At 38.2% G+C, this 11,586-nt stretch overlaps 2 protein-coding genes across 2 annotated transcripts in view; one reads left to right on the top strand and one right to left on the bottom strand.

Moving 5' to 3' along the window:
- The window catches only part of rtf2 (replication termination factor 2), a 27,516-nt gene that overhangs the window by 7,167 nt on the left and 8,763 nt on the right, over positions 1-11,586 (top strand). The window contains exons 6-7 of the mRNA XM_020614083.1: positions 9,399-9,509; positions 9,782-9,836. Of these exons, the coding sequence (XP_020469739.1) occupies positions 9,399-9,509; positions 9,782-9,836 (166 nt within the window). The remainder of the gene's footprint in view (positions 1-9,398; positions 9,510-9,781; positions 9,837-11,586) is intronic.
- On the bottom strand, positions 156-6,498 carry gcnt7 (glucosaminyl (N-acetyl) transferase family member 7). The gene is made up of 5 exons (XM_020613966.1): positions 5,676-6,498; positions 4,774-5,026; positions 2,625-3,357; positions 2,095-2,190; positions 156-1,511 (listed from the first exon to the last, which is right to left on the bottom strand). Exons 2-5 carry the CDS (start codon positions 4,978-4,980, stop codon positions 1,267-1,269), a joined length of 1,281 nt encoding a protein of 426 aa, XP_020469622.1. The 5' UTR covers positions 4,981-5,026; positions 5,676-6,498; the 3' UTR covers positions 156-1,266.

Genomic DNA, 11,586 nt, shown 5'->3' with positions numbered 1-11,586 from the left:
GGGGCTGAATAATTTTGCATGCCCAATTTTTCAGTTTTTTATTTGTTAAAAAAGTTTGAAATATCCAATAAATTTCGTTCCACTTCATGATTGTGTCCCACTTGTTGTTGATTCTTCACAAAAAATTACAGTTTTATATCTTTATGTTTGAAGCCTGAAATGTGGCAAAAGGTCGCAAAGTTCAAGGGGGCCAAATACTTTCGCAAGGCACTGTACATAGAGTACATTCAAAACTGTGACTACTGTGTGCATGTCAGAGGTTTGAAGTTGCACACATGATATTTTAACATTTAAGAAATCTTCAGTGATGATATATATGATTGGAAAAAGTCATTGTGAAACAATGCAGGCGCATTTTGAAACCTTTTAACTAATCATCTTGACACTGCAGTTCTACTTTGTTGTCAGCTTTGTTGAGTTGTCATATGCAGTAAAAGACAACAATATGAAAGCAGTGTAAAAGGTTTTTCCACAAACTCAACTGACTGGTTTCACTCCTGTATGATTTCACATGAGTCTCTTCAGACCTTAGAACCGTGCATGAGCCTCCAACTTCTAACTGAAACTGTGTGGTCTATACTATGTGTGACCTTCTACCTGAACTCATTTCAACAAATTGAACATAAGAGTGTTCTAGTTCTGCTATGTACCGATGTCACGAGCCAGCTTTCACCTCGACGATAAATATTGTCACGTTTTAATAGCACAAGATTTCATCGCACCCCTACTTTATATGCAGTGAAAAAGTAAACTTAGTGTCTCAATGCAGAGCATTTCAGAAAAAAAGGAATTATTTAAAAAAAATAAAATTATGTATATGTTATATAGGGTTTAATCTCACAGTCACTTTGACATAAGACACATTGGACAACACCAGCACAGTGAAAAATATTAAACGATATTGAATTAAATAGAACAGTAATAAATATATATGCAGTAGTTTATTCAGTACTGTATATAATCTAGATGGTATTTGTTATTCACTTGTCTTTTTCTTAAAATTGCAGCCATTGTTTGCTTTGACTGCATTGCCTTACTGTAATATTTTGATTTTCTGGCATAGATACCATCTCCTGATTATCAAAAAGAACAGGCAATTTATAGTTTTTATAAATAGACAAATCACCTGTGAACAGTAGCTGCACTATAACTGGACAGTGTATCATCCCTTCATTCCCAGTTCATTTTCTTCCTGCTTATGTTTTTGACATTCACAACCATTGAAAAATTGTAGTAGAACCTTTGTTTAGGAAATTCACTGTAATTTTATGCTCCAGCAGTGATGTTAAAGTAGCTGCTGTTGCTTGAGGTGCTCAGTGTAGCTAGCAGCCATGATGGGTCTATGGGAACAGTTGTCTGGCTCAGCACCTTGTTCCTGTGCCACTGCTCCAGACAGTCCAGTGCTTCAGGAAAGGTCCTACTCTCAAACTTATTGGCAAACATGCTGTTTTTGTTGATGATCCATGGCAGGTCTTCTGTTCCATAGACACAGATGTTTCGTACGTAATGCCCTGGAAAATAACGACAACAATTTTGGTCATGCACTTGTCTTAGATTTGGGCTTGTGTCTGTTTTTCCACAGAACTGTAAATTTTAAATCTTAAATGAATCTGTATGTGATGGTGCATGTGCTGCCGCAGTGCTTTTGGTTGAATAGATGGGCGTATTTTATTGTTACATACAGATCTCATCATTTTTTTCCATCTTCAAATTGTAAAAGTCTTAGAGAGTATATCATATCAGATGAGTCCTTACATTAGCTTGTAATTGGTCCTGTAATGCTGTCTGGAGCTAACAAGCCAAACATACAGCAACTAAGACAAAGCATATGTGGGCAAGTTTTACTTAATAGTACTCACAGTAGGGTAGGGTAGCATAATGTTATGAAAAAAAGTTAAAATTAGTACATGTAGGGCGTTACTAGCAGTAATTATTTATTTGTACATTATGTAACAGATTTTAAATGACATCTTAACAGCATAAAGAATTAAAAATACACAGTTGAACTGCACTAGTTGTAGAGAAGCCCTTCAGCACAGTAATTATCTATTAAAATAGTACATCCATCAGTCGACATGCCCTGCTGTACTGTACCTTTGCAGCCATTATGTGAAAATCCCTCTTGATCTCGCCACTTGATCGCCCTGATGTCCCCTTCCCAGCCTCCATTTACGTAGCTACCTGGAGCTTCTTCAAACACATAACGGACAAAATGAGTCATTATATGACTTAGGTTTAAAGATTTTCTTACTTAAAACCTTTTTGCAATATTTTTACAGGCAAATTAAAAATTCAAAGTGGTGGCTGGAAATGCACTTGTGTACTGTGACTGCCTCAGTCATGCTGAAGCCCACAGCCCATGCAAACATGAATCCTGTTCCAACAAAGCACAGTCTATAAGCCAGTGCAGAAAATTTTTTAGCGATCAAATGTGTTGTTTGACCTTGTTGCGTTCAATATGCTTCTCTATCTTACGACTCCTTTAGTTTAAACATCATAATCACACTAGTTAATAATTAATTGTTCTGTTCTAGGATCTATTCTGCAGAACTAGCTAATGGTTATGTCTGTAGTAGGGGGATGTTGCTGCATGTCTGTGTATCCTTTCAAAACAGACAGATTACCTTTAATGTGGTTGAGTGTCACCCAGTAGTGCTCGTCTGGACTGAACGTGTCTTTGGACCACTCCAAGAGGTCATGAGCTATTGGGCTTTTCAAGACAAAGTCTACAAATTCCCTTGTGAGAGCATAGTAGGCTGTTCCAAAATACACTTGCAGATTGTGTGGAGGGGGATGTTTCTTCCGACCCAGTCCTTTCACAGATCCCCTCTCCTCTGTGTACTGGAGATGTGTCCTATACTTCATATACACTGGCTGTTTGACCCCTGGTGTCATGTTTCTGTCCCTCCACTCTTTGCTCTGCAGGTACCGCACCAGTTCTAGGTTGCTTTTGACAGGGAAATCCTGTCCGCACAGATTCACCACCTTCCTCCAGCCAATCTTGGACTTTGTTAAATCATTCATGCAGTTCAGATCTGCTTGCAGGCGGGAAAACCCAGCATACGTCACTTTCTCGCTACGGCTGGAGAGAAAAATGTTTGGAAAGCAGCTGACTAACTTCTGTACAGCTGCCTGGTACTCTCCTGGGACCTTAGCATCCACATGAATGCAGTAAACATTTTGTGGCATGTAAATGGCCCGCAGTAGGCGCACAAAAATTTCCAGCTCTTTGTGAACAGTCACAATGAATGCTAAAGGGTAGGCTGCCTCCTCACTGCTTAGAGGTGTTGTGATGAAATGAAGGTCTCTTATCAAATTGGAACATTGCAGAGGAGTATACAAAATGTACTTTTCCACCTGCAGGTAGAGAAAAAAGTGTATTAACACTACATCTATTATTAAAACAGAGTTACACATATTGCTTTTTTTTATTTTATTTTTATATATACACAATCCTTTCTCATATTTTTCAGTGTACTTCCTGCTGGTCTCAAATGCATTATCAATAAATACACAGTGTTCCAAATTATTATGCAGATTGCAGTTTGAAATCATTCAGTTGGCCATAATGAACTCAAAACAGTGACCTTTTGTATTGTTGCATGAATAAATCATTCTTCAAAAATAAAGGCAATCAAAAACTATCTCAAGCTATATATTATGTATGAGCCCCACTTTAATAACTCTCTCGTCCACTGAACTTGTAAGTTCTGCTTATATTGCGTTTGAGGATGCCAGTATTGTCTCCCAGAGCTGCTGTTTTGAGGTATACTGCCGCCCTCCCTCATAGATCTTTATTTTAAGGATGCTCCACAGGTTCTCATTTGGGTTTATGGTAGCCACACCTTGAATTTTTTTTTTTTTTGGTCTTCTTTTGTTCCCATAGCCACCAAAGACTTTGCAGTAGTTTTTGCGCTGTCATGCATAAAAACAATTTGTCTGCAAGGACTGGGTCTTCTTTTTATACCACAGTTAGAAATGGTCAGTTAGGAACTCAGCGTATTTTGTGGAAATTATTTTGACACCCTCGGGCACCCTAAAGGGATCCACCATCTCACTTTCTAGTATTCCAGCCTAGAACATCACTCATCACGATACCCGTTTACCGCTTAACAATGGATTTTTTATATATCTGCCATTTTAATAATATTCATTTGTCTGACAATCTTAATAATCCTTTATCTCACCAGATTTGTTTATGCTCTGAATTTCTCACAAATCCTTTCACAGTTTCATGATCTCTCTTCAGTTTTTAAGGTTTTCCTGCCTTGTGCAAGGCATTGCACAGTTTTGCTTTTCTTCTTCCCTATATTTCATGAAAACTTGGACTTATTTAATATTGTGGAACAGCCTCTTTAAGTAAGTTTCCCTATAATTATGATCGCTTGGCAAATTACTTAACCACCTTGGCTCAGATTGATGCCAGTTATCTAACAATATGTGAGCAATAATGCAAGAACAAACTTTCTTAAAAAAAAAAAAAACAAGACTAAAATGTTTGATTTACTGAAATCCTATTGATATGTCACTTGCATAATAAGTTGAAACACAGTGTAGATCAGTGTGTAATTAAGTGTTTGGTTTGATTTGCTTTTTTGATTTGATGGTTTCTTTCTTTTTTCTTTTTTTTTTTAATACATTTGTTTTTACTATGACACAACCACAGAATCTTGTTTATCTGACTCATGTCTTTAACACAGTTTCTGTGCATTTTGTTGGTCAGGAAATTTAACTAAAAACAAACAAACAAAAAAAACCCCATAAAAACCATACCTCGCAGCCATGGCGTTGCCATTCTGATCCTTCTTCAGTGATGGGAAAAAAGTCTTTACATTCATTGGAGAAACTCCTGCAACTTGAGGGCAGTAGGGGCTTGGATTCTTCTGATATCCTGGCCCTCAAATAGATGACTGAACAGACAATAATGCTCATTCCCAGGCACAACAGGAAGCTGCACTTTGTCTGTTCAAGCTGGAACATACTAGCCCTGCTTCACTGTGTCCAGACACCACCACCACCACCACCACTGCAAAAGAGATCCAGATCAGTTCTTTGCAAAAGGGTACTGACTCCCGAGGGATCTTAAATAGGGTTAAGTATGTAGGTTAGCACTAGTTGCTGAAGCCAGTTTTTAGCTCAAAAAATGTAGTTTAGTGTAGTCTATTAATAAATGTTACGAGGTGTGATGCATCATTTGCAACATGTCTCTCCGTCATCTTTTTTGAAACACATCATTCAGCATTTGCAAACATTCCTGAATTATTGCAGGATAACTGCTCTTCACACAGTAGGATTTTTATAATCAGGCAATTTTGTGTTACCTATGTATCTGTGTTATATTTCACTTATGTTGTGTAGCATTCGTGTGGACGGCAAAGTAAAAATTTAATTGTACAGGGAAACACGTTTCCTTACTGTGCATATGACAATAAACCCTTGACCTTCACCTAGTATACATTTCACCTTTTGAAAGCTCTTCTGCCTTGTGTCCCAACTGTTACTTTGGGTAATAATAATTCCACATTTCTAGCATTCACTTTGGCATTATACCCGTCTCTTATGCTTGGTCTGTCTAGAACAAACATCTAAAGCTTCTAGCGTCTTATCTTGATCAAACATCTAATGAAACGCAGCATGTAGAGAATTTCAAAGACAGGGCAAGGTTAGCCAGTTACCTTTGAGGCACGTCAGTCTGTAGTCCGTATGGTGAAGAAGTAAAACATTAGACATCAGTACCTATTCCGACCATTGTTAACTGAACGAGCTGCACTGAGCGCGTTACCATAGTCCATCCAGAGTCCAGCGGGGAATAAGTTATTTCCATTAGTGCCGTCATCAGCATCAACAGGAACAACAGCATCAGTAGAGTACTTTCTGTTCATTCTCTGAGATAAATTTGGTTGACAACATTATGTTGTTGTTGTTTCTTCCCGAGTGGGACCTGGGATGCTGCTTTCACCAAGCTTTAGTCCATAGCAGAGTGAGAGTGTTTTGCGCATGGGTTTTATCTTCTCTGGTTGTGTTCCTTGCCGATTAAGTCGCTTTTCCCCTCGAGAAAAGGTCCATCCCCCGCCTGGTTACCAGCAGTAACGCCCACATACGCACCCCTGATACGCATTTGTGTGCTCACACTTCACACACACAGCCCTTCTCTCACTCTCTCTGCCTTCCTCCCTGAGGTTTTGATAATCTCCTCCCCCATAGAGTTTCCTGTTAACTGCTACAGTGCAGCTTTCTTTTCTCCTCAGACGCTCCTCAATTCTTTTTCCTTTTTTTTCGTCCACGTCTTTAATTCCAGTTAATTTCCTCAGTTAGAAGTGCTCATCTTGAATTATCCAGTGTGTCCATCCATCTTTGCGTCTTGTTCATCGTTTTGTTGCCTGTCAAGTGGCTATTTTAGTGGTAAAACAATGTTGTGGTTGACTTGTTCACTCAGTTGAAGATAAAGTACTGCCATTAGCAGGGAAAGCAGCAGGAGAGTGACTGACTTGAGAGCAGCAGCAGCCACAGAGTTTCCTGCTTGGTCAGCTTCTGAGATTATCCGTCTTGTGTTGAACAGTGCACGTTGCTGGAATTCACACCCACTGGGCTTGTATTAGTGTTACTTTGATCTCATTTTTGTGTTCATATATGGGTGTGACCTTTCATTTTATGAAGCTGTCATACAGCCTGTGTAGACAAAATTATGAATTAGACTTTTGCCATTTGTTTTTGGGTTGGCTTGCTTAATGGTTGGTTTTTCAGAGACTGTGCCTTGTCCCTCTGTTTTGTTTACAAATGGTTCTTGCTGAATTTGATGACATAACATTTCTACCATTTCTTTTGATAAATTAGCATCCATAAAAACATGATGAGTGAGAAATTGCTGCTATATTTTGGTTTGGTCTGTAACAAAGGAGTGGATTTTTAACTTGGTGAAACAGTTTTCTGCAGGCAACATCTTATTATAAAGACAAAATCCTATTTAACAAGTTTAAAACACAGTATTTGTCATAAAATGTACTTGAATTCAGTCAAGGAAGTAAGATGCCAATTATTATTATTATAAATAAGACTCCTCTATATTAGAGGAGCCTTATTTATAACCACTGTGTATGCACAAAACAGGGATTCCAGCTTTGGCAAATGCAAAAAGGATGATTGAACCAAACAAGATGCACCTGGTGTCAGTTTGGCATGCCACAGCAGCTCGATACATTTCAGTACAGTCCTCTAGCGGAAAACCTCCTAAAGATAAATAAAGCAAGCTGGATGAACCTGATCACAATTCAGTGTCACACAAAGGCATGAGGGATTCCAGTTTGACTTTTAATATATTTGTGGTGTGTGTGTGTGTTTGCATGTGTGTTTTTGCTTTGAGTGTAGATTGATGGGTAAAAATTGAAATGGAAAGTTGTTTAAAACTAAATAATAAGCACAAAAAAGTATGTAAAGGACCCTGAATAATCTCTGAAGGTACTGTAAACCAAGTGCAGCCTACATGCAAATAAAATGAAAAGGGATGTCATGTGACGGAGAGCTGATTTGGATATTGTGCTTTAATAATTGCACTCAGTAATGTTTCCATCACAATGTACAGTCTACAGATGAACTTTTCATAGGCAAAAAATGCGGTTGCACATGGAAATAACTTTTTTCTCTCTGCCTTTTCTGCCAGCATATCCCTGTCACATATTCCTCACAAATATTAAAATAGCTTTGCAAGCCAAAGTAGGATGACATTGCCTGACTAGTCTGTGCACTGAATTGAAGTACTTTCCTGGGCTTTTGGTCTGATCATGCAGCATTTTGTGAGATTGTGTATTTTTAAATAGACTTAAATGGTTTTAATTAACTTTTTCAGAGAAACACCAGTTGTTGAGAAATTTATGTGTTAAGGTAGATGAGCAGGAAACATTGTTTCATTAAAGAGCCCATGGCATGCTCATCTCCAGCCATTTATTGTTTAATCTTGGGTACTTCTAGATTAGCTTTGCACCCATCATAGCTCCAAATAGTCCAATTATTTCAGAATGATAAAACCAGAGAGCCTCTTCCTAAAAACCAGAGGATAGCTCGTGAACGCGCACACCTCGTGCTGCCGGTGTTGTCGAAAGTGGACAGCTCAACGACCTGCGAAGGCATTAATTAGAGTTTCTCCTCCATAGATAGATAAACAATGATATATATACCGATGAAAAGAGATGTGTAACACTCTAAACAAAGCAGGTATTTGAGAAATCCCATATTTTAACTGGCATAATGCAGACATAGTAACTTCCCAAGCCTTACAACAATTCTCTCTAACATTACAGGAACAAGGTATTAACAGACATACAACCTGTGTTTTTTTAAACTTACCATTAAGTCCCGCCAAGTAGTGGAAACATCAACCCCTTTCAAGTAGCTCCAAGGTCGGTAAATCCAACTGGTGGTCACTGCGTTTTCCCCCCACACAACCACATAGAAACTAATTCCAACAGGTAGCATAGCACCGACAATAACATCATGGGTCGTTAATCCTCAAGTTAACCAGCAACACATCACATGTGGCAGACACACTGGTCTCAAGCAGTCAAAATACCAGGTACTGTGCTCTGGGAGAAATCCAGTGTCAATGAGCTAATCACTCACCGGCCCGGGGTGCTTCACTGCTCAGCTGCTTGTAGGTTAGATCTGGTCAGGTAAAACAACAAGTAAATCCTTAAACTATCACATAATATGGTATTTTGTTTAAAAAATTCTCGCTCGCGAGAATTTGCAAGACTTGTATAAACAAAGTCGCTCCTGCATAAAAGTACTAGAACATACGTGCACCTCATTTTTTGAACTTTAGGTCACATCTAAGATGATAATTCACTGTTCTAACATTGTAGTTAAGTCAAAAAACAAAGAAAAGCATGCCATGGGCTCTTTAAATTGAAATGCCAGACAGTCACACACTGTTAATGTGTAACTTGGAAGCATTTGCCTTAGAGCTACTAACTACATTGACATTATAACTTGGGTTCATTCACTAGATAATGCAATTTAAAGATATCTTAAAGTCTTAGAGTCTTTTCTGATAGGTTAACTTTATTATTTGCATTAAGATATATGAAATGATTCCTGTGAGGTTGGTTCCACTGTTATGCATCAGCCTGCTTCAGACAAAACTCATATAACACAAACCTGTTCCATTTTTATTAGTTTTTATTTAGTTAGTTTGATGACATTCATCAGCTCATTGGATACATGATTAAACTAAAATATGATTAATGTTAACACTGAACTAACACTAGTTCTAAATAACAGTTTTTAAATTGCTGCAGAAGGTGTTAAAGCTAAATGCTGAGTATGAACTGCCTTTACATGAAATGTTTTTCTACTGTCAGCCAGGGTCAGTGTCTTTTAACTAGGGTGTCCTGTTTGTGCTTTAGTGTGGGGACCCATTTAAAGATGAGGACATCATTGTGCTTAATGGCACTAAGGAGGAGATGGAGATGCTGAGGGCGAAGATGGAAGAGAGGCGGGCCAAGGCCAAAACTAAGGTAAGTTTCAATTATAATTGAATTGCAGCTAATCTAAGGTGATGAAATGTTGGTAGGTGATCAGGTTTGAATATACTATAAAATATTGTGTTTTTCTTAGTTGGTTAGTTTTTCAATAGTATTTTTCTTCACAAGAAAGAAATATATAAATTCTGATAACTGATGTATCTAGTCAGAATTTTGTCTTGGAATCATTTTTCAAGTTATAGTTAATGTCTGGGTTAATGATTTATTTATATTAAGTAATCACTCCATTTCCCTTCTTGCTTTAGAAATCAAAGAAGAGCAAAGCTGCTGAAACAGTGTCTACTTCACCAGAATCCAAAGGTTTGTGTGAATCTTTATTGAGGCATCATATCTCTTATTCAGGCAAATTTCTTATCCATAAACAAAAGAGATATGTTTTGAGAAGTTTGATTATGTACATATTTAAAGAGGAGGTGTCCAGGAAACTACAACCCCAAATCATAAAAAGTTGGGATGTACTGTATGTAAAATCAAAGTTAAAACGGAAAATAGTGATTTGTAAATCATTTGTGTCCTGTATTACATTTAATAAACTCACTTCAATTCTGATGCCTGCAACACATTCAGAAATAACTTTGACAGTAAAGTATTTACCATGGTGTGACTTAAAAGATGTTTAAGGACTGAGGGCACCAAGTGATTCGGTGTGTCAGTTGTCATTTTGTGCCATTCAAGTCTTAAGGTGCGCAACACTCCTGGGTCTTCGTTGATGTAATTTGTGTTTCAAAATGCACCACACATTCTCTGCTAGGGACAGGTCGGCACTGCAGGCAGGCCAGTCCAGCACTCACACCCGTTTCCTCCACAGCCAGGCCTTGGTAATATGCACAGTGTGAGATTTTGCATTGTCTTGCTGAAATATGCATGGGCGTGTAAAAGGTGTCGCCTTGAAGGCAGCATATATTGCTCCAAAATCTCTGTGTATTTTTCAGTATTAATGGAGCCATCACAGAAGTGTAAGTTGTCTTTGCCAAGGGCACTGACACAACCCCAGACCATGACAGACCCTGGCTTTTGGACTTGTTGCTTTTCATCTTTGGTCTGGAGCACACTGTGTCCTTTCCCTAAAAAAACAAACAAAAAAAAACAACTTGAAATACTGATTCATATGACCACATTTTTCCACCGTGTTATGGTCCATCCCAGATTCTTCCGAGCACAAAGCAGTTGACATAGGGCTTCCTTTTGTCACAGTACAGTTTTCAGAGGCATTTATGGATGTAACTACGCATTGTAGTGCCTGATACAGGTGTGCCAAAGTAATCCTGAACCCATGTGGTTATGTCGCTTATTGAAAAGTGACAATTCTTGATGCAGTGCTGCCTGAGGGCTCGGAGAACACGGTCATCCAGCTTAGGCTTCTGCCTTTGCCCTTTGTGCACTGAAATCCCTCTGGATTCCTTGAATCTTTTAATCATGTTATGGCAGTAGAGGATGATGTATCCAAATCCCTTCCTATCTTTCTTTGAGGAACATTGTTTTTAAACATTTCAATAATTTTCTCACACATATGTTGGCAAACTGGTGGCCCATCTTTACTCCTAAAGGGCTCGGCCTTTCTTGAATGCCACTTTTGTACCAAATCACAATTGTAGTCACCTGTTGACATCACCTGTTTCAAAAAGAATGGATTTTGACCTTGAAGGCTATGATTTGGTATGCACAAACAGAGAGAATAAGATGGGAGGTGGTGTGGCCTTGTACATAGATAAAAACCTTAGTTATAAGAATGTCTAGGGTAGTAGATAATTTACTCGAATGTGTGACTGTTGAACTATCTTTGGAAAAAAAGAAGAATGTTGTAATAAGCTGTATCTACAGAGCACCTGGAGCCAGCATAGAAAAATTTAATGACTGGCTGGAAGAAAATTACTCGTCAATAAGTCATAAATTAATGTTCATATGTGGTGACTTCAATATAGATTTGTTAAATCCTAACAAGCACACAGGAAATGAGGAGTTTATTAACACAATATATAGATGCAGTTTATACCCAAAAATTACAAAACCAAGTAGAGTAACAACCCAGCATGCAACACTAATAGATAAT

This window comes from Monopterus albus, unplaced genomic scaffold, assembly GCF_001952655.1.
Source record: "Monopterus albus unplaced genomic scaffold, M_albus_1.0 scaffold1.1, whole genome shotgun sequence".
NCBI classification, from domain to species: domain Eukaryota; kingdom Metazoa; phylum Chordata; class Actinopteri; order Synbranchiformes; family Synbranchidae; genus Monopterus; species Monopterus albus.
This window is presented reverse-complemented; position numbering and strand designations above follow the sequence as displayed.

Excerpts from the sequence above, each read along its gene's own strand:
- gcnt7 (XM_020613966.1), bottom strand. The coding sequence starts at position 4,980 with ATGTTCCAGCTTGAACAGACAAAGTGCAGCTTCCTGTTGTGCCTGGGA. Across the intron at positions 3,358-4,773 it reads GGCAACGCCATGGCTGCGAG|GTGGAAAAGTACATTTTGTA; the intron begins GTATGGTTTTTA and ends CTCTACCTGCAG. Across the intron at positions 1,512-2,094 it reads TTCACATAATGGCTGCAAAG|GGCATTACGTACGAAACATC; the intron begins GTACAGTACAGC and ends GTTATTTTCCAG.